Genomic DNA, 22,285 nt, shown 5'->3' with positions numbered 1-22,285 from the left:
TTTTTTAACTAAATGCCAGAATTTTCTCGATTTGTTAACAGATGGCAGATAAAAGATAATAGGTAACATATTCAGTAAAATTGAAATACCTTAAGTTATATTGATTGTGTTTATATGCCTAATACAAAGATTCACATTGTGATTTCGTGAATTTCAGCTAGACCGAACGTATGACGTAACAATGAAATTTTATTAAAACATGTGGCATAAGCACAATGTCACAGAAAATAGATAGCAGACTACGCCAACAATTTGTAATCGTTATAGATACAAACATACAACCTCACATGCAATAGATCTTTGCGTATATTCATTCTTGGACATAATTTGTTCTAAATACAGCTGGGCAGTCAAAAATATGATATACTATACAACCACAGATAATTGCTAAACTGTCGTCTCTTCTGTCCAAATCCTGATATGATCTCAAGCCCAAAAAGCTGAATTGAAAGTCTTGGTACCTTTGAGATTATCAGGGACACTGCTGTGGTTGTAAATGCACTGCAATATAGATACAATATCATTTAGCTATAGAAGTGTATTTGAAACAAGAAATTTCACATACATGCCTACAGGCATTTCCACAGCAAGAACCTCTGAGGAAATGACGTAATCTTGTCATTACCTTCTTATTAAGGTTGGTGTCATCATAAGTGAAATGCCCATTCATAACTGCTTGTTTGTGAGCTTTAACTATTTTAATTTCATCTTTGTTCAGACGGTCCCATTTAACTAACTTGTCCCATTGTTTTTCAGCTTCTAGGAACTTATCCCTGGCTGCCTTCTGTCTTTCGTTCAGTTTTGCTGTCATCTGCCTACCAAACAGACCAGATTCTTCCACTTCAGGTAGGACACCATTTGACAAATACCTCATCTTCTGTAGCCTTGTGTTGTAGACTTGATAGTAAGTGGTGCCTGCGGCGATTTGATGCAAGGTGTTTCTTTGCATAACAAGAATTCGTCCCGAGTGTTTGTTCAGCCTCATTTTTTCCCCGTCGTGCACAGGAAACGACACTTCCTAAAGAAGCTGGGACGTGTCGCAATAATAGCTAAAGAGATCAGAGAGGGGGGAGCAAATAACAATTGATTTGCATGCCAAAAAGGGAAACTATTCAGTACCTATATTTATACACTTGAAATACGCAAGAAGCGCGTAAAAAAAAATATATATATACATGCAAACGAGAAACGCTAAAAGAGGAGTTGCCCAGAGTTGCCGCTCTCCCTGTACAGATCTGCCGGATGTCATCAGAGACGGTCTTTTGTTGTGATTTTTTCCACGAGGCTCTTTTTCTTTAGTGAAGACGTGCCTTGAATAAGAACGCAGTGAAAGAAAAAAAAAAATTTACGATTTTTTTTTCTTCGATTGTGCTCGAATTTCACCTGCGATATTCGTTTACTTGGTGCGTTTAAGAAGAGGAATCAGCAGGGCCCACCCAATGATTTTGACCATATCGCTCGGCTGTCCTAGATGGTTGTTATCCAATACTCTACATGTTGTGTTTTATATAGAGCCTACAAAGATAGATCATCTGCGTCAAGTTGAAAAGATAAAAAAAAGGGGGGAAGAAAAACGGAGCATCTTTTTTTTTTCTTGAAGTAAGAAAAAAAAAAATCTCTGATGGAGGCGAAAAAAGAAATATTCTGACGTTTTAGCCGCCCACGTTGGGAGCGCGCTCCGCAGATGGTTTCCCCCTTTTCTTTCTTCTTATTTCAGAAAAAACATCAATCCCATTTAGATCCTTTTGGGTGGTGCTTTTTTTTTTCTTTAAGTGAACTTTTTTTTTTTTTTCATCCAAAGGTTTAAGTCATCAGTTTCGTCCCAAATCTTTCAATCAAAAATCTACGCCCGATTTGAAAGAATAGATTTTTCCTTCCAAGTCAAACTGAAAAAGTCGAAATTTCGGGGGATGACCTACTACCATAGCTAATGGCAAATCTTTTTTAGGGAGAAAAAAAAAAAAATGTCACTCACTTGTTTGTTTTTTCTTCTTCTTCCAACTCTCATCATGTGAGTTTAAGCTGACTTTCTTATCGACTTGGTAATTAGCCAGGAAACGCAGCTAGAATCTCACTCTTTAAAACCATGGACCAAATGGCTAATTTGTGACAATGTCCAATCCCACAGCATCCTTTTCCAACCCCTTTAGTTTTTTTCCTTCGTTGATGAGTTTCATTTGACCAGATGAAAAACAAGAAAATCTTTTGGCAGCTGGCATATCCACAATTTTTTTTTTTTTTTTTTTCAAAAACATTTTAAAGTCTGGTATGAAACACGTGGGAGCCGGACTTTGGTCAAGAATCCAACTATTTACACACAGCCATCAAGATATGGTGGAATTAAAAGCAAAATAGCATCAGCAGATAACATACACAACAATAGGACAGCAGCAACAAGGATGAATATATATATATATCGACATCAGGCATTCCTCCTCGGCATTCTCAACACACAGATATCTTTTTCTTCTTCTTCGGGAAGAGACTCGTGTGTCCCCTTATATTCAAAGTTCTCTCCTTCATCCTCTCTCAAATACGGAACAAAAGAAAACCTATTTCGTTGCCCGAGAGAGATTCCGTCTGACCCCCCTCTCATCTTCTCGGGGTTCTTCATCTCAGCTTCTGATCTCTTGAGGAAAAAAAAAAAAAAAAATCAAGACAGAATTCCTTGCCTTTTTTTCCCTATATAGTCCGCGATGGTGGTCGTACATGCCCTCTTCTTCTTCTTCTTCTTTTTACCTGATATTCTTTTCGAAGGCTTTCGTCGTCATCCCCCTCCTGAGCGGAGACGCCGCCGCCGCTGCCGCCATTCTAGCAGATATAAATTGTCGTTGCCAAACTCTCCCTAGTCTATATATTTATTTGATATTTATGAGTACGAGTGTATGCTTAACGACAATCGTCTTCTCCGTCAAAAAGACGGGTCCGTTGCTCTTTCTTTCGGGGAAGAAAATTCCGACGTGTCTTGACATCTGGCTCATCAGTGACAAGAGGGAAAAACACTTACTACAACGAAATAGGGAGCCTTGTGTATTATAACAACTGTAGCTTCTTCTATAGAGGTAGATTCCTATACAATAGCCGAACGAAAATGCGCATCAGTTTCTCGGCATCTGATGACCAGCGACCTGAAAATTGGAATTCTTATCTAAACAAAACACAGTGTCGTGAATGATTCCCTTATTTATTTTATTTTTTTCGACCATCCGTCTCTTCGAATCAGACATTTTACTGCGTGCCATCAGGTAAAGAAGAATATGAGGTAATTAAGTGTTGGAAAGAATAAAAAAAAAGAAAAACAGTGACGCAAACTCTCGCCGTCAGCAGCTCAACGGGGCTAGTCAGCGGGATGGCCCTGGACTTGAATCTCTTTTGAGCCCGTACCGGTATACCCTGGGAAATGTGTCTCACCCTCTGATCTATTCTATAACCTTTTTTTTTTTTTAGTACTCGATTTTTTTTTTCTCTCTCTCTCTCTCCTAGTAGTTCTTCCGCTTTAAGAGACGAGGCTGGATGATGTTCTTTCTCCTGTGTTATGTAATGGGAAACATGGAGGGGGGAATGATGTGGAGCAATTCTCTATTCACGTGTATTTTTGCCCTGTACGCAGTTTCACCATTTTTAGACGTCGCATTGTGTCAAGCCTAGACCCCTCTATGTTTGGACCCCCTATTTTTTTATTTTTTTTTTTTTTTTTGTTAAGTCTATTATTTATAAGATCTGGTTGAGAAAGGTTTTTTTCTCCCGGTGAATAAGGGGATGTGTATAAACTACGGGGGGGATTCCAATAGACAATGACCGAAAGGGTATAGGGGGGTTGATTATGTAAGTCCCTGGTTCTTTAGTTGTTTTTTTTTTTTTTTGTCCCTCTTGCTTGTGTGGCACCGGGCGCTAATCAGGTGAGTGAATATTGATAAGTATAGAGGGAGCAGAGTTGATCGCTTGGAAATTTATGTGTGCCTGTCATTCACTTTTATAGAACAAACTTTTATTTATTTATTCCTTTTTTTTTTGGGGGGAAAAGAAGGGGGGAAAGCGATTGCATCATCTTCCAGCTATGTTGACATTTAGAATTCATTCCCGCAAATAGAATTGCAATCAAGCAGAGATCATTGTCTTTCTTCACTTTCCGCTCGACATGAGGAATATTATTATGGTTTAATGAGCTATATTTTTGCTGTTACTCGCAGTTTTTATGATCTTTTCTTCAACCGCACCCTATTGTTCTGCTTTTTCTTTGTGTCGGGAAACGAGATCGTCTTGAAAGACATTTCTCCCTTAGTTTCAAAGAGGAAATGTAATCCGGAAGAGAAGGGATCCGGAAACGGAGGTCAAAACAATTTTTCTCCTCTCATTTTTTATTTTTTTATTTTCAAACAAATTTTTTTGAAAAATGTACAAAGTAGCAACTTCCTGTACATGAAAACAAGAGACAAGAAACAATTGCGTGAAACAATGAAATAATAGCCATTTTTTTTTCCCCATAACAAAAGAGTACATAAAAACGGGTAGTTATTTCTTTAATAGAGCGGATCATCCGTGGACACGCCACTTATATTCGAAACAAGTAGACGTGCAGAATAAACACATCGTCCACAAATGACAGGGACTCTTCTTCTCACGGACTCGTCCAATTCAATAGGGAAATGACATCACGCAGGACGATGAAGGGTGGGAACGGAAATTGACCTCTCGACCCACACACACATAGTCGGTTTGATAAACGAGTTCGCCATGTGAACCACATCAAACGAGCCATAGGTAGAGAAAAGGAAAACCTCTTGGACCCCTTTTCCACCTCCTATTGTGCAAATGTCGTTCACTGTGGGACGGTATATGTGTGTGGCTTGAAGGTCTGTAATGATCATTTCCCTTTCAGGCCGATACGCCTTTAGGGCGCCGAACGAAAGGGGAGAACAGCGGAATTTTTTCTTTCCCGATCAAATTGTTACGTGTGCGTAAGATCCGTAGGGGGGATCATTTTTTTTTGTTTTTCAGTAATAATATAGATCAGGTAACAAGAGATGGATAACCTATCAATGATCGTAATGATCATGGGAACTCGTATCAACATTTTTCTGAAATTTTTGAACTTTTTCATTTCGAAACGGGGAAATTGTTTTTAAATACTTGACTTTGGTTTGATAACGGTGTGCCGAGCCCATCCATCCGTAAAAAAGAGGGTTATATTTAAGGGGGGGGGGGAGTAATCTAGAATGTTATGCTATAAGAAATCGGAGCGGGAGGCTGACAACGTGCAAGTATCAGGTTCACCATTTTTCTGGAAAAAAATAATAAAAATGTTTTCTTAAAGATAGGACTAGTTTAAAAAAACATTTCTCCTTAGCCTAAATTGTAAGTCATGTAGTGATGGGTTTCTCTCTTGAACTCCATCCATCCATCTAATCCTTCTCTCTGCGAAGAAGGGGGATAACGTAATCTTATATAGGATACGTCTCGTGGCGGACCAACGGCGACGACGTCTCGCGGTGTCTGTTTCTTCTTCTTCCAGTTAGCCAAGCATCAATAATGTTTTTAGGGTTTGGTTCGTTCTTGGCCCCCCCTAGGAACTTTACGAGTGAAGACGCACAACATCCATTTTGATTTAGAAAGAAAGGAAAAAAAAATTGTCAAAGAAAAAATAATTCTTTTTACGTAACAATGGAACTGCTGTTAAATTCAACCCTCTCCTCCTATAACAAGATCTTCTTGTTGTTCGTAGTCTGCGACAAAATGTCTTTTTCGGGGGCCCGTATGACGCCATAATTCAATATGGAACTAACAACCCACCATCGCCACTAGTACTACACCCCATTGAATAACAGCCGAAGAAGGCTCGTATCAAATATAAATACATTGAAGATGAAGCTCCTTTTTTTTCTTCTTCTTCTTTAAGAGGGGGGGGACTTTGATGACGATGGCTGCTGTTAACTGGTGTGCCGTGTCCCGGTGTGTATCTATATGATCCATACCCCCAGCATGCAGACATTATTGTACACACAGCAGCAGGAGGAGCTGCTGCGGCAGCTGCTGTTGTAATGCTCAATACCCCCACCCCAATAAGAGGGGGGGGGGTAAAAGGAGGGGGGGATCACAAAAAATCCCGTACATGCGCGTGTGTGTCGTTTTGATGTGTATAAATAGGAAATGGGGAGCATTGCAGCAGTTCCAAATAAAGTGGGTACCGTGTATACGTACTGCTATAACCACCTGGCCACCACCCCTCCGTTTTTTTTTCAAGAGACTTTTCAGACCAATAGATCCGATTATGTAGAGAGTTTTTCAATTTTATCGAAAGTTCCTATACACAGAAGAATTGTTTCACATAGCGTCTTTTTTTTTTTTGCCCCTTTTTTTTACGAATTTTTAGACGATTTATTTTTACAGCCTTTAATGTTACGTGGATAGTCTTGAACCGATACTAACAAAAGATTCATTTTCTTCCTCCGGTTCTTTTATTATTCACCCCTTTTACAATTGTTGATGCAATCTTCTCTCTTTTCCGCATTGAATGTGTATGTCTATAGTGAAAACTAGACTGTCTAACAAGCTGATATGAGAAGGGGTTAGACACGTGAGAGTTTTCAAGTTCTCGTTGAACTAATCAAAAGCCTCGTTATGTATATTATGAAGCGCTTCAAAGCGTGCACACAACAGTCTAAAGAAATTAGCAATGGAAATTCCCATACATTTGCATTGTATGTTAGATGGGTACTACATTATGTAAAAATTACACACATTCTGCGGCTGTCTCAGTTCAACCAGAATGAAATCTTTTTTTTTTTTTAATTTTTCTTAGCAAATCTATTTTCCAAGTGAAATGCAAATTTATTTGGTGATCAAGTCGGTTGGAGACTGTCACGTGGTTACGTCGCGTTACACACCCAACGACGGGCGACGCGCTGTCATTGCCAATGCAGAAATAGATTTTCGTAGTCTGCCGGGAAAAGAGATTGGCGTGATGGTCTTCGTCACGCTAATCGCTTCGACCATATGTGAAGTTCCTTTGCACGCTTGACAAAACTTCGCACACACACAAAAGAGGGGCAAAGTTGTTGCTGCGGTTGTGAAAAAAAAAAATTTCTTTTTCACGTGTGTGTGTCGTAGTCGATATATTTATGGAAAGCAGAATGAATGAAATTTTCCCATCGATTGAATATCCGAGACGCTGCGGTTGGGGCGTCGATCTATTCATCCTATACGTTTGTGTGATTGCCATTTCAATGGATGGAAGTCAGCAAGAAAAAAAGGTGCATCGCCTTCTATGTAGGCTGTAGATTTTTCCTTTTGAAAAATGGGCGCAAACGGCTATTGAATAACTTTTTCAGAGTACATGGGAAAAAAAAAATATTGGCCATTGCGTCACGGCGACGTCGACGACGCATGGGTGATATACATTATTTGTATCGGAATTATTGATTTTTTTTTTCGAGTTTTTCTCCCCTACGAAGGGGACAACAACAACAACAAGGAAGTAGGGAAATGTAATAAAATAAAAGAAAATGAAATACAAGAAGAAAATGTGGAAAAGAAAAAAAAAAGGTTCTCACCCAACTGAAAATACGCGTCCAGCGTACAGAAAAACTATCGGAGAAGGGGCGGCGGCCTATTGTTGTGTCAAAAACTGGGGGATGGGCTCGGTCAAAACTGGATGGCTTTTTCTTCTTTTTATGGACTGGATATTACCGAGTGCTGATGGTTTTTGTGTATATCGATATTTTTATATATATATACGACTATATATGGGAATTTGATCCACGACTGACGGATTCCGGTTGCATTTCCATCCAGGAAATAACATTGAAAAAAAAAAAAAAAAGGGATCGTCTTTTTTGACAGAAATCTGAATTTAAAACGGTTAAAGGATAAATCGGGAATTGATAACGGGACAAGGTGACATCAATGCCTGAATAAAAGGCCATCGTCATTCATCATCCCTTATTTTTTTTTTGTCTTATCTTAATCTTGTTTTATTTTTTTAAAAATAATTTCAAACATTCCTATGTACTTACAAATTGTGTTTGTGTGGTCCCGATTTCCCAGGTTTCCCGGTGAGCCGATGGAAGTCTGGAACAAATAAACCCCGCCGTGAAAAAAGTCGTCGCAGGGATCCCGTGATAGCTCTCCATCATGTTACAGGAAGAATCTCTTTTCATCCAGTTTTAACCGTACAGAACTTTCTTTTTTTTCTTTCTCGAAAAAAAATCATAGTAAAGGTAACATCCAACCTAAATGTATATAACATCATTACAGTACTCAATCTAAAATTATCTATTAGAAAAATTGAAATTTCCAGTGGTGGCAATGGCTGGATTTTTCCAGTCGATTTGCTTTTGATTCGGTCCTTTCTGATTTTCCCAACGAAACATTCTATTTTTTTCTGTGGCTAAGATTCTTACTACTTAGTGTCGTACACTTTTTTCTACGTAATGTTAGTATGTCTGAGAGAGTCTATGTGCGACACGATAACGATACTAGCTGTCACCGTCCATCAGCCAAAGAAGCAGCGGCTCCTTCAGAGTACACACTGAATGGGGCCCCCCACGCAATAAGTGCTTGAGGGGGGGTTTCTTTCCGATAACCCACGTGGTTTGTCGTCGACTGCAGGGAATTTGGAAATTTATTAAAGAGAAGTCAGAGCTCCTTCACGGCTTCAGCCGAAAATTTTCGGATAGAATCAAAGATCGGAATTTTAGCTATTTCCGAATAGTTTCAGATCTTCACGCCTTCCACCTTTTTTTTTCTACAGGTATTTATTTTTTTTTCTAAGGTGTGCACTGAGTTTTATAAAAATATATATATTTTCTATGTAATTTCTTACCCTTTTTCTAGATATTCTGAAATTTTCCGAGAGAAAAGTGGACATTCAAAGAAACAAAAAATTTCGGGAAAAAGATGGCCGCCGACTGAATTTTAGAAAAAAACAAAACAAAAACGCTTCAAGGATAAACGAAAGAGGAGAATGGCGAAATGGAGGGTGGCAAAATTGTATAACCTGTGGGGTTTTTTCGTTTCTCTCTTCTCCTAGCGGAAATCGGTGGAACTATAAGACCTACCATCTGTGTGTGTGTACAAGGGGGGGTAGGGTAACCTTTTTTTTGGGGCGCTCAACAACGTGGTCGTGTATGTGTCTCAGTGTGCCCAGTTGTGTCTGGACTCGTACGTCGAACGGGTCGCTCCAAAAAAACGTGGTGTTTCATTTTCGTGGCCTCAGTGTTTTGTGAGTGACATCTTAACACACACACACACACACATTTTAAAAAACAAAACTCTTTGGATTAAACGTTAACTCAACGGCGAAACATTCAAACAAAAAATGTCAATGATGTCGAATGAATTGCTGTTGTGCGCGGATGCGTGTCCGGAAGTGATGCCAGTTGCTGCCAAAGATCCTGCCATTATGACGGATCGTCGTGTATTGCAACAATTGCTCGGACTGGAAATGTTTTCCGTTCCATCGAGCGATTATTTTGCACCTTCCAGCACATCTGAATTGCAGCCGTACATGCGTCGCGTTGTCACCACCTGGATGCTCGAGGTTAGCATTTTTTTTTTTTTCTTGTCAATGAATCCATTGAAAATTCTAGGAAAACAAAAAGCTAACGACTTTTCAAGGCCTTACCCCCAAGTTCTTTTGACCTTGTTTTCTTTGGAAAGTTGGCCTTTTAAAAAAGTGGATTGACCTTTTTTCTTCTTCTTAAATGGGGAAAATAAAATTTGCTCATCCACACCCCTTGAGTGTCCCTTTAAATCGCAAGTACTTAGTGAAAAATTCTCAAAGATTCAATGCACTTGAAAATAACGGGTATTAAGGGCGATTAAAAAAAAAAAAACAGCTAACATTTAATGAAACTGAATCATACAGGTGACTGAGGAGCAAAACTGCGAAGAACAGGTTTTCCCTTTGGCTGTTAATTTGCTGGATCGTTTCTTGGCTTTGGAAGCAGCCGTCCTTCAACGATGTCAACTGCAACTTCTCGGCTGCGTCTGTCTGTTAACTGCCAGCAAATTACGTCAATGCCGACCAATCGGAGTCGACTTGCTCGTCTACTACACTGATTACAGTGTCACTCCAGCTGAGATCAGGGTCAGTCAAAATCCCAAATTTCTAAGAAATGTTGTTTATTTGTCTTTTATCTTTATCTTTATTGACGTTGCACCTGACATTCTCTTTTTTTTATAACCTGCGTCAGCCGACTTTCTTTGATAACGAAATTTTTAAAATTTGCTTCGTGACCACCCTGGTCAGTTTTCTTTCTTTTTTGAATGAAAGGGAGGTGTCGAAAAGGCTGTCACTTGACCTTTTTCACGGTCCAGTAGAAATATAATGGGGGTAGCTAGAAGAAGAAAAAACACACACAAAATAATACTTGTCACTCTTTAAAGAAGTGAGGGGAGGTCTTCATTTTTTTTTTTCATGTGTCAAAAATAAAAGAAATGACACGTTTCGGCAACGTTTCATTTTTTCTACCACCCCCACCCACCCGAAAAGAGTCTTTTGACCTCTTAAAAAGTTGCCGAAATGGACACACAAGTTTACCATCCGGCAAAAGTTTTTTTTTTTTTTAAGGGGATGATCAAGGGTTTTTTTCTTTTTGGGAGGGTCATTCACAAGAAAGAAAAGTTGTTGCCTCCTTGAAAGAAAAAAAAATTTCATGTGAGAAAAATGTTGTGTTTGCGCTGGTTGACTCCTTGACCCAAGAGGGGGGACACAAGTAACAGGTTTGTTTATACACTGGGTTACCATGCACTCCCTCCCCCCACTCTTTGTTAGAACGGACAACTAGAAGAAGAAAAAAAAGGGACTCGTTGGAATGTTGTTTTAAAAGTTTAAACAATTGCCCCTAAAGGCGATACTTATTTTATTTATATATCTCTTTATAGTAGTAGCACTGGTACTCTGTATGTATATATGAAAAAAAAAATTTATTAGTTTTTGAAAACGTAGGAAAGGGCAGTTGACCCATAGTTTTTGTGTATACTTAAAAACAAAAATTCCCACCCACTTTCTTCTCTGGTTGGAGGTCGCAAAGGTTAAACAAAAGGGCTAATAAAAAGGGAAAAGTTTTTTAAACGCGGATATAGCTCCGTCGAATGGTGTAAAACTCTGAAACAAAAGAGAAACAGTCGGCTTCGATTTATTTTAAGGAGGCGGTAGTAGTTAAACGTCTAATATAACTTTCTGTTGAAGCTTGTCAATGGTTCGAGTGACGACTTCCTCTTGTAAAAAGAAATGTCAGCGGCGTGCTTGACCATTAACTTCACGGCCATTCAAAATGTTCAGTCATCATCGTCTTTTTTTTTACGACATTTTTTTTTTCCCTTACGAAAAAGCAAATTTTTCCCAATTTTTTAAAAAATATTTTAAAGCGAATACTTGTAAATGATTCCACGGTGGGTGCGCAAAACAAGAGCGAAAAAGGAAATGGAGAACTTCCGCCGATGTTTGTTCAATGAACTGGACCCTTCTGACAAGAGAAGCTTTTGAATTACCCGAAGAAAATCTGGTTTCTTTTTTGGCGAAGCTCAAAAAGCAAACAACAACAGACCCTCTCAAAGATATACGAGACGTTTTAAATTATCTTTCGGATTCTACGTGCCTTCTTCTTTAACGTGTCAACTCGTGTGTTAGTATAAAGAAAGCTTGGGAGGGGGGGAGACGGAGGGATGTTGGTTATTATATACACATGAGGCGGAAAAACGAGACGGGAAATGATGAAGCAAACGGATCAGTTCCGCTCCGGCTGTTTTCGAATCTGCGAATTTGTTTTCGAAATATTTTCAGAGATGTTTTTCAAAAGGGGACAATGAAAAGGAAAAAAAAAGGGTTGCAGAATCATTACTCGTGGTTGCAACTTGTAATAAAAGATGTTTGCCTGATCGAAAAAGTGTTATACAATCATTCATGGAAATGGTGTTCTGTCACGTGCAGAATTCCCTACCTGTTTTCTTGTTATGTGACTGCCGACTACCTTTTAATCCGTTTTTCTAACAACAGAAAACTCGTCATACAAAGAAAAAAGGAATTTTATGTTTCAACATTCCGTCCAGTCACTTTAGGGTCATTTGTCGTTTTAAAAAAATTTTTTTTTTTCTTTTAAAAGGGGAGAAAAATGCGATAGGTTTCTGGACATTTCTTTCCCACACGTAATCGATACCCGCTGTGTTATAATTTCATTTCGAAAGTTGTCGACTCGACGTGAGAGGCTCGTTTGAAAGATGGTCGAAAAAAAATAGGGGGGTCTTACGAATTGGAAATTGGGTCTAATGAGCCGCTCAGTGGGGGTGGGGGGGTTTCTTTAAAAAAATAAAAAATCTTGTCGGCACCTTCGGACCTTTTTTTTTTTTTGAACAAGCCCCCGAAAAAAAATTTTTTTTTCTTTTGAATTTGATTTCATTTAAAGAAAAACTAGGAAGAAGCGCGTAACGTTTTATTTTTTTCCGAAAAAGGCCCAATGATGAAATCAGGTATGCAGACATATTGGCGCGCACCTGTCAAAACGTGTACGACATCGAACAGAGGTGATTGGCGTACAGCCGTGGGCTTCAACTGAATGTCGCTCTATTGGGTTGTTGTTTTTCTCCAGCGCAAAAAATAAAGGCCGACCTGCGAGAAAATCAATGGCTGAACGTTTTTTCAGGGGGGGGGGAGTTGTGTGTTATCATGGAAGCGAAAACCCGCAGTGTAATCATCTCTCAAAGCAACCGAAAGAAGAGGGTTTTTTTTTCTCTCTCTCTCTTTCAAAGTCACGAAGCGCGGTGAAAAAAAAAAATAATAATAATTCTAGCCAATGAGATTTTGTGTGTGTAGAGGTGACCACTACCATTTTGAAGAGGGGGGGCCCCTCCTTTGGTCAACCGGCACATTCCATTTTAGAGAACCAAGGAGGGGAGTTGCGCCCGTCCTCCTCCTTTTCTTTTTGCAGCGTGATGGATGGTAGCCATTTTCTTTTCGGGTTCTTCAAGGATGACCTGCTAGATATCTTGCTATATAGATGCATATCATCCAGTTCCATGTTTACACTGGCCATGTGGAACTTTCTCTTCTTGTCGTTCATATTCTCAACTCCTCCTATTTTTTGTAGGTTTTTTTTTTTTGTTGTAATTTACCGCAACGATTAGCGGCGCAAATTTTTTCTTTCTTCGAGTGTGACATTTTTTTTTGTTCTCAAAAATTTGAAATTCAAGAATTGGTTTACCTGAAATGTTTTGGAATAAATCAGTTTAGATCCGGCGCACCGGGGACTTATCCCCCTTTTAAAGTTTTCATAAAGAATTTACCGCTTGAAAGCAGTTTCTGAAAGTCAGGTTGTCTCGTAAATTGCCCCTTTTTGTCTTTCAACTTTTTTACGGCACAATAACAAAAGCGATACAAGCGAAAATGGATATAAAATTTCGACAAAATCAAGGAGCCACGCTAATGCTTCTTTGTTTCTCGACGATTGAAAGTGAATTGACATTTTTATTCGTTGCAACAAAACATTTTTGCTTTTTGAATAGGCAACACACTTTTACCTTTTTATTGATTAAACTGTGTTTTGCAGTGGCTGGCGAGGGGGTTTGATAAGCCATCAAATTGTTGTCGCGTACGTCTTTCTATTCTTCAGGCACTTCCATTTGTAGTAGACGAAATTGAAGTCGATTTCTATCTGTTCTTTTCTTCTTTTTTTTTTTTTGAATATTCTCAACAATAAAAGAAATGGGCATAAACATAAAATAAAACATCTTTGAAAACAAAACAAAACAGGTTTGGGAAATGTTGCTGCTGGGCAAACTTGGCTGGGACGTGTCTGGCGTGACGGCATTTGACTTTGTCGACCACCTGATGGAGCGCATTGATTTGTCATCATCTTCGAGTCAAGTCAGCAGCGGTCACAACGTGCCCCTGACGACAGGATCTGTCAGAGACTCTGCCGCCGTTCTTCGCGGTCACGCTCTCACCTACGTCAGCCTCTGTTGCACAGGTAAAAAAATCAAATCTTTAATTTTTTTTTTTCGGGCAAAAGTTTAGCCGAGCGAATAAACTCGGTGTCTACTGAGCAGATGATTTTTTCCCGACCAGCAGCTGTTTCATCCCCTCTTTTTTTTCAACTATTATTGTAATCATGAAGTAAAAAAAAAAAAAGCGATCTATTCAAAAAGCATTTCGTGTGGAACACACGCACCAATAGCCCCCCAGTTTCATAGACAGATGTTTATACATTGAAGCCTCTACGTATACAGTCAAGTCCCCCCCTCTCTCTTAGTTTCAGCCCCCTCAAACATTTTTGTTTTGTTTTGTAATGGTTGTACACGTCTATACGTATTGATGGATGCCGGGTTTTTCGGTCATGTTTCGGTAATGGTGGGCTGTTGACTTTGGCAGATTGAATATTTAAATTTTCATAACGAACCGAGGGGAAAATTTGCGTAAGAAAATTGTTTACCTTAGCTCCCCTGGAGAAGAAAAAAGAGCATCGAGGTTGTTGTTGTGCAATCGCTTGCCGATGCAATCAAGAGGAAAGTGGAAATCTTTATTTATAAAAAGATGAATGTGTTCACACACCACCTGTTACGCGACCGAAGGAAAAAGAATTTCGCTCGATTAAGTATTTTGGAGACCATTGAGGTACATGTTTGAGGAGGTGGGTTGGTGGTGGCCAGCAGCGGCGGAAATGCCACATTAGCGATGAGGCGCCGCTGGAAGCTCACGCGGTCGCCCAAGAAAGTTTGCTTCACTTGTTTATTTGTTCTCATTTCTCTTGTTCTTCTTGCTCACATTCCTCTAAACTAATTTGCCTTCCCTTTATTTTTTCTCCCCCTCTCTATTCTTTTTGCTCAGTCTTTGATTTCTACCAGAAAAAGAAAAGTAATAGGCCCTTTTTTTTTTTTCTTAGAGAGGGGGGAGGAGTAGCCCACATCTGTAGGCTAAAAAAAAATAATAAAAACTTGGAGGTTCATTCATTGTTTCTTGAAAAGAATTGTTTGCTTGTTTTGCCCGGCAGTGTTGTTGTTTTCTTTATGAATGAGAAAATATTTCTGAGCCGCTTGGATGATTATTAGAAGAAAAAGAAAAGCGTAGGCCTCTCAAATAATAACATGAGGGACCTGTTGTCTACCAGACACTCCCCACAATTGTGGACGAACGCGATCTACGGAATGCACTTTTCTATGCGGGATGATTGTAGGGACCGTGTGGACACCGACAATTTAGTTTTACGACGACGCTTTGATCTATATTTGTGTGGTATTGTGTGTTGTGTGTGTGTGGAAATATCACGAAGGATGCTGGATCATGCTCTGTGAATAACACATCATCCGTGGTTATTTTTCTTATGCATCGTAGACGAGGGGAGGATGGTGGTAAAAAGAAGGAACAAAAAAAAAAAGAGGCCAAAAAGAAACGTGAAACTCGTGGAGGATATCTTCTTCTTTTGATCGGCCTCAAATGTAGGGGGAAAGTCTTGAAGGGGGGTGAAAAAGGGACTGTGGAATGCTTTTGGGGGGTAAGTTGGTTTTTCGGTTTACAGGCCCATGGATTCCTTTTTTTTTTTTCGTGGGTACCAATGAACTCAGCAGGTTTCTGTTAGTGCCCACCAGATCCTCGACACTTTGCTTCAATCATGGGGCTGTCTGTAATTGTTCCAGTTTCTCACATATTTTTTTGTTTTCTAGAACAGAGAAAAACCGTTTTTTTTTTTTATGTTTCTGAAATCGAGGCTGAATGTGTCAACACAGGGTCTGTGAATAACGGTTTAGAGCAGATGCTGGACTATATAATGGCAGTGAATTAAAATCCCGTGAAATGAGAAAATCAGTTGAATAATAGCGAAAGGGGTTGTCTTGTGTCTCTGATGACAAGGGGAAGGAAATTTTTCTCTTCCGGCTTCGTTATATAATAGACATTTCTCTTATGTGTGTGTGTGTCGTAACGTTTTTCTTACACACATCGGACCCCACCCCGTGGGTCTCGGAGATGGGGGGTTGGATTTCTATCCGGAATATTTTCCATTGTGTTCGTCGTGTTTTTATTCAGGGAGGATTTGGCCGCGACGCTAGGCGTCGTTATAACATACAAAAGGGGGGGGGAGAGAAAAGGGGGAGATTGCAAAAGATGTTGTCAAGGGATAAAAACTTGGAAGGGGAGGAAATAGGAAACAGCTGATGGGCATACGCGCGCCAGCTTACATGTCACGTGACTGGGCGTCTTGAGGAAGATGGTCGTCTTATTCAATGGAAAGGCAGATGGCACTTCCTCGGATTCTATTGAAATCGAGTGTTTTGCAGACGTCTCGGTCGTACGCGTAATACTTGAGGAAGTGATGACAATGGCGTCTGCTGACGTAACACCTGGACAGGAGGAAAGGTGGTCTCTATTCACGGTCCACAAAAAGGGACAATTCGATTTGTATTTTTGAAATATTTGGAGTGCGAAGAAAACGATGAAAGGACAAAAATATGGGCACGTGCCTTCACTTTTGGCGTCGTCGAATTTTTGCGTCGGCAGATGTCGAGCAGACGGTGACAGTCCTGATGTGATTATCTGATTGTTATCTAAAGTATTCCCGTCTGCTCCCTTTTATTTAATCAGAATTTTTTTTTTTTCGAACAGATTTCGATAGTTGGTTCACAGTTGGGTTGAAAATTTTTTATCGTAATTTGTTTTTATGAGTTATTTTTTTATTATGATTAGTGAAGGGGGGAAGGGCAAAGGTGAGTTGGAATTTAGTTGACTTCAAGGTTTCCGGTCCGATTTCTTTTTTTTTTTTCGGTTCATATCAATATTACCAAGTTAAGGAGAGAGAAAAAAATGGAGAAGAAGGTCAAGATCCCATTCAATAACAAAACATAGAAAAATACGCTCGCTACCCATCTGGTCCTGTCTTTTACCCTCCCCTACCGCCAAGGGTTCCGTCTTTTAAAATGAAAAGTACTCCTACATCTCGTAAAAGAAAGGCCGGGCGCGCATGTCGTAACTCGCCTTTTGGTGTCGTGTAACCTTTTTTTTTTTTTTTTTGAACTTCCAAATTAAAAAATAAAATGAGTCTAGTGGTGTTTTATGCCTTCAAGAAATAAAGAGAGGAAAAAAAAATAGAATCTGGAAAAGGAAGCCAAAAACTATTAACTGGACCAAGAATTTCCATTAAAAATCCTCGTCTTGTTAAATGTGTACAATGTACATTCAACTCTTTTCTTCTTCCTCCGTGTCAGCGGGTGGGTGTTTTCTAGAGCCGCGTTAAAGTTTGAAGGTTGGCGGGGGTTGGGGGAAGAAATTTGAATATTTTTGAATGGGATTTTTCTTTTTCCTATTGCCTTGTTTCCGGATCAAAGTGGATGGCGAGTTCACCTTGCATTCAACTCTTTGTTTTCTAATTGTTTGCGACGACAGACTATTGTTTTCTTTTTGAAGGGGTAGCTTTGATGAGTATGCAATCAGTAGCGGATCCAACTCGTTTTCAAAAACTTTGGTTTTCCTTTTTTTCCTCGCCAACTATCGTGGGCACGAATAAATTAACTCATTTCCCGAAAGGTGAAAGTTTTCTTTTGATTAAATTATTTAGATAAAAAAGTGAAGTGATTACTTCCCTTTTAAAATGACCAAAAGACTTGCATTGCGGTGATGAATGTGATAATTATTCATCAAAAACTCTCACCTGCCCCGGGTCCGTCTGGTGACGTGTGTCTTTCATTGGCTTCCAAAACTGACACCTGGGCGCGAGCGTGCGCTGCTCGTTCATAACCTCCCCCCCTCGCTCCTCTGGATATAATCAAATCCAACACACACATGAAAAATAACATCAAAAAAATTGTGGCTGTATAGCGACAGTGGCGATGCTCGTATGTGTCGCCATTTTTAAAAGTCCCCCTCTACACGCGCTCACTAAAAACGCGTAGCCGGAACTTTTTTGGTCGACTTGCACCTGGATCCTCTTGCCGCTTTCTATTGTATTGGAGGAGGGGGTACACACAAGCTTTTCTTCTCTTCTTTTCGTATTTTAAAATGCTTTCTGCGCTGTTGTGGCTTGGCAAAAGAAACGAGATCAGTTTTTGTGTTGCCACTCCCGTGTGTGTGTGTGTGTTACGGCCATTTTTAAAAGGCCAAAGAACCTTCCGGTAGTTGCTCCCTCCTTGCACAGCTGCTTGACGTAGTAGTAGTAGTAGTAGTAGTATTGTATAGATAATATACGTCCTGGATCAAAAGCAATGGAACACATAAGGAACTGGAAGGGATTTTTAGATTTTTTTTTTTACTTCTTTTCTTTGCGCAACCAGATCGAATGTATGTCATTCCCTCCCTATTTTTCCCCCTACTTGTTAAACTGGATTTATTCAGTTCAATCTGATTCATATTTTTAACTGGATTTTTTTTTTCTTTCAATTTTAGAAACGGATTATATGAGAGTACGCCCGTCTTTGATCGCCGCGGCTTCAATTTCAGCTGCCATCAACCGACTCGGCCTTTCGACTTCGTCAAGCAACGACCCATCGTGTGAGGAGCGTCTCTTGGCTGACTTAGTGGGCACTGATGTCCATCAGTTAGCTAGCTTGGTCCGGTCTGTCGAGTCTCTGATGGCAACCCAATTGGCTTCTGTCCAACAACAACAAGACCACCACGTTCAACAACAGCAGCAGCAGCAGCAACAACAGCTCCCTCACGTGAAAAACAATAAAATGCAGACGACAACGAGTAGTTGGGAACTGGATGTTCAACCGGAAACCCCTACCGACATCCAGGATATCCATTTTTGATCCATTATGTTCACCACAAAAGCTTCATCACACAACTCTCGACGCCCCCTTTCCCCTCCCCCAAAAAACCTGAATACTTAAGAAAACAAGTAATTAACTCAAACGAGAGAAAAAAAAACTAAACTTTATTCGACGAATGAGACAGTATTACCTGATGAGCCGTTCATTCTTTTTTAATTAAATTTAAATTCCTGGTTTCTTTTTTTTTTTAAACTATTATTAGAAAAAAAAATATCAAAATAACAAAAAAAAAAATAGAATATCCTATATCATACTTTAAAATGTTTATGGCTCAAAAGTGTCATGTACAGATATAATAAGCTAAATTTTCTTTTATTTTTTTATCTCAAGAAGAAATAGTATTTAATCTGGATCTTTTTTTTTTTAAACAAACATTAATTCAAAAAAAAAATTTTTTTTTTAACATAGAATTTTTTAAAAAAGTGAATCCCGAAATGTTTAACCCTCCTCCCCCTTACTCCAAAAGCAAAAAAAAAAAAATAAAATAAAATGTTTACAATGTAATTCCCAACAGTTCAAACAAGTGCTCGAGAGTGTGCCCTTCTAACTTTTATCGTCTGTCGTTTTACTGCTGATTGATTCCCCCCCCCCTTTTTTCGTTTAAAAACCATTCGTAGACACACGTCTCACTGCCCTGCTTCCAACAGGTTGCCGATCAAAAAACACACACACACACAAAAAACACAAAAAAAAATACCTCGTTGCCCCTCCACTCATCAAACCATACATGTCAAGTTCAAGTAGTTTTTTTTTTAAGTTTTTTTTTTATCCCCCCCTCATGTCTAGTCGATTCGTCATCACTATACAAACCTAAACCATAAAAATTCCCAACTTATCATCGTGAAGCCGACACGCAAGAAAGAAAAACACGTTCATTTTTATACCTCATGCGTTTCTCCCCATCCTTTTCCCGATGATTGGTTTATCGAATCATTTTGTTGTGTCAACTACCGGATTAATAAGTTTTTTTTTATTGTCGTCTTTATCCGTTTTGGCTGCTACGTATGTTCTTTAATTTTTATTATTATTTCAAAACGTACACACCAACATGTTCAATTCATCGAGTGAATTTTCCCAACATATTTAAGAAATGTGTCATTTTGTAACGCCCCTCCCCAAATGTGTCTTCTTTTTCTCTATGCGGAGGAGAAAAGAAGAAAGAGTTCGAGTTCGTTTAAAAAAGAAAAGAAAACAAAAAAATAATAATACTAAAGTTGTTGTAAATACACAAATCAAAAATTTTTCCATAAAATCTGAACGGTATTTTCTATTTTCATTCAACGACAAAATACCCAGTCCGTTATTTTCGAATGATCAGAAAAAATCTAGGGGTTCATCCATCACACAGTTTGTGCTCTACTATAAACACCGAAAATTTAAAGACAATATAAAACTATATGTATTTAAAAATATATATAAAACAGACAGACAGTATATACATCTACTGCTTGCGTTGTCGGCGGCACTGTTTTAGACTTTTATTTTTCAGGACCTCCTAGTGACTTTATTTTTTTATTTCTTTTTTGATGTATTCTCCTTAAAAGAAAAATTGTCGACCTGCTTTTATTATTTTCCTGTTTTCTACCTTTCCCCAGTTTTTATTGTCTATTCTAGCAAAAGAAAGAAAAATGGTAAACGATAGACCAGGGGGCCGACCTACCAAAATCTCGAGACATTCTCACCCCCCTCCCTCCCTCATACTCTCTTCCTTTTGCTTGTTGTTGTTTTTTTTCTTTCGTTTTTGATTCACTTGAAATGATTTTGAGAAGAATCGCCGAAGCAAATAAAAAAGCGCAACGGTTTTGGTCCAAAGCTCATGTACAGCTGCCAATTGTTTTCTATTTTTTTTTACTTGAGCAAATGGAGGCCACCACAAGCGTTAGTCGGTGATGTTTTATATGCTATTCTGAGTCGAACGTCAGCGTGATTGAGCCGTTCCAAGAATTCTTCACGCCGTCGCCAGCCTATCGTGACCGAAAGCAACAATAAATATACCTTCAGTCTACGTCATCGTAATAACGAAAAGGTACATTTTTTCAATCAATGGACATAACAAACAACAATATACCTTTATATTTACACAATAAAAAAATCTCTCGACGGTTATTCTACGATCTACACAAACATTTTGTTCAATAGTTAAAGGCTGTACTTTTTGAATGATTCAAAATAAAAGTCTATGCAATACGGTATGACAAGTTGGACTTTCTGTTACGGACTTGTGATTAGAGTCATGATTACAGCCACCAGGCAATGCCGAATGGGTAGCAGAAAAAGCGAGTTTTTATTAACAATGATTTTCGAAATAATCAATGAAAGCCTTCACAAGGTAACAACAAAGTTTCGTCTAGACCCAACAAGAATAAAGAAAGGCATAAAATTATTTTAAAAGAATTTCTCATTTCTAATCGTACAAGAAACGGCCCTTTAAGGTATTTGTGCTAATGTTTTAATGTAGCCAGTTGATCGTCTAATTGAATAGAAAGCGTGGTGCAATTGAACGAAAAAAGTTTGATACTATAGAACGGGTTCCCTTCATTTTTGAATCCTGTTGTTTAATCTCTCTAAGAATAAAATGTACTTATCACAGTGCATGGCGACTTACTTGTTTAATAACCGAGTGGGAGAATTATGAAGAGAAGTTCAGAACAGCAATATAACCCACACATTGTTTTGGCAGCCAGCACAGCTGATATGACATTTTCGCCCACTTTGTTGTTGTTGTTCGAGTAGTGCAACACAATTTTTCTAGGAACTGCCATCTGTGGCCTTACCTTTACATGTGCCGTCGAGATGAAAGCTGAAAAGTCCCGAAAGCGATCACGTGCGACTCTTTCGATATCTAATCCGAATATGAACATAAATTATCAAACAAATAAAATGGTTTATGTTGTCATTTTGTCTGCATTCTTGGACTTTGTATATGGTGTAGGTGACTAGGTGTGTATTTGAAAGCTCACATAATATCTTCGGACTTTGACAGACGTGGGATGCTGGTTGGTGATATTTGTTCGCCGAATAGTTGCCGGGATCAAAAATTCTTGAATCGCAGTGAACATGCAAACAAGGTAAAGACATTCTTTCAATTTCTCCAGTACAACGCCAACAACAAAAACCCAATGTACAGCGTCTATGAAGGTTATAGTTTTTCACTGAATTGTTGTAAATATTAGATAAAAGCTATTCGGTTGTATTCTTGAGAAGACGAGTGAATAAAGGCCTGTCGACAGCGCCTCTGACTGTCGCTCAAAATACGAAAGAATCTGTTGCTCTCTGTGTGATGCCTCTGCTTTTGTATTCGCTATTTACGAGCTGCATCACGACTCTTTTTTGGCGATAAGGAATGCAATTGTATCTTGTTGTTTGTTGTAGCTCCTTGTTCCCCCGTTGAGCAGACCCGTATTCTTACGAACGTCAAGCGGCGCTGTATGACGGGAACATGGTGCGAAATGTACCAAGATGAAGAGAATAGCCGACTCGAGTACGAAATAGTTATACTACTCAATCCCCGTGCAAATAACATAAATACCCGTGT

The 22,285-nt window shown here is 39.1% G+C and overlaps 2 protein-coding genes and 1 long non-coding RNA gene across 5 annotated transcripts; 1 reads left to right on the top strand and 2 right to left on the bottom strand.

Annotated features, from left to right (window-relative positions):
* Window positions 1–288: 288 nt before the first annotated feature.
* Window positions 289–1,231, bottom strand: LOC116930197. Of its 3 annotated transcripts, XM_032937603.2 has the most exons (3): window positions 1,120–1,231; window positions 566–1,049; window positions 289–501 (listed from the first exon to the last, which is right to left on the bottom strand). In XM_032937603.2, the coding sequence occupies exons 2-3, from the start codon at window positions 983–985 to the stop codon at window positions 427–429; spliced, it is 495 nt and encodes a 164-aa protein (XP_032793494.1). In that variant the 5' UTR covers window positions 986–1,049; window positions 1,120–1,231; the 3' UTR covers window positions 289–426. The 3 variants fall into 3 exon arrangements, with proteins under 3 accessions (XP_032793494.1, XP_032793499.1, XP_032793491.1); XM_032937608.1 differs by having other exon boundaries at window positions 626–1,216; XM_032937600.2 differs by having other exon boundaries at window positions 566–1,215.
* Window positions 500–19,992, top strand: LOC116930044 (G1/S-specific cyclin-D2). Its single transcript, XM_045174627.1, has 8 exons — window positions 500–637; window positions 757–846; window positions 8,044–8,216; window positions 8,279–8,749; window positions 8,833–9,538; window positions 9,866–10,087; window positions 13,748–13,964; window positions 18,365–19,992. The coding sequence occupies exons 5-8, from the start codon at window positions 9,317–9,319 to the stop codon at window positions 18,727–18,729; spliced, it is 1,026 nt and encodes a 341-aa protein (XP_045030562.1). The 5' UTR covers window positions 500–637; window positions 757–846; window positions 8,044–8,216; window positions 8,279–8,749; window positions 8,833–9,316; the 3' UTR covers window positions 18,730–19,992.
* On the bottom strand, window positions 18,941–22,246 carry LOC116930243. The gene is made up of 3 exons (XR_004398314.2): window positions 21,711–22,246; window positions 21,356–21,592; window positions 18,941–20,714 (listed from the first exon to the last, which is right to left on the bottom strand). It is a non-coding gene; the product is annotated as an uncharacterized LOC116930243 (long non-coding RNA).
* Between the last annotated feature and the right edge of the window lie 39 nt (window positions 22,247–22,285).

Source organism: Daphnia magna, linkage group LG1 (genome assembly GCF_020631705.1).
Source record: "Daphnia magna isolate NIES linkage group LG1, ASM2063170v1.1, whole genome shotgun sequence".
In the NCBI taxonomy this organism is placed as follows: domain Eukaryota; kingdom Metazoa; phylum Arthropoda; class Branchiopoda; order Diplostraca; family Daphniidae; genus Daphnia; species Daphnia magna.
The sequence above is the reverse complement of the archived record's forward strand: the minus strand, read 5'-3'. Positions and strand labels throughout refer to the sequence as shown.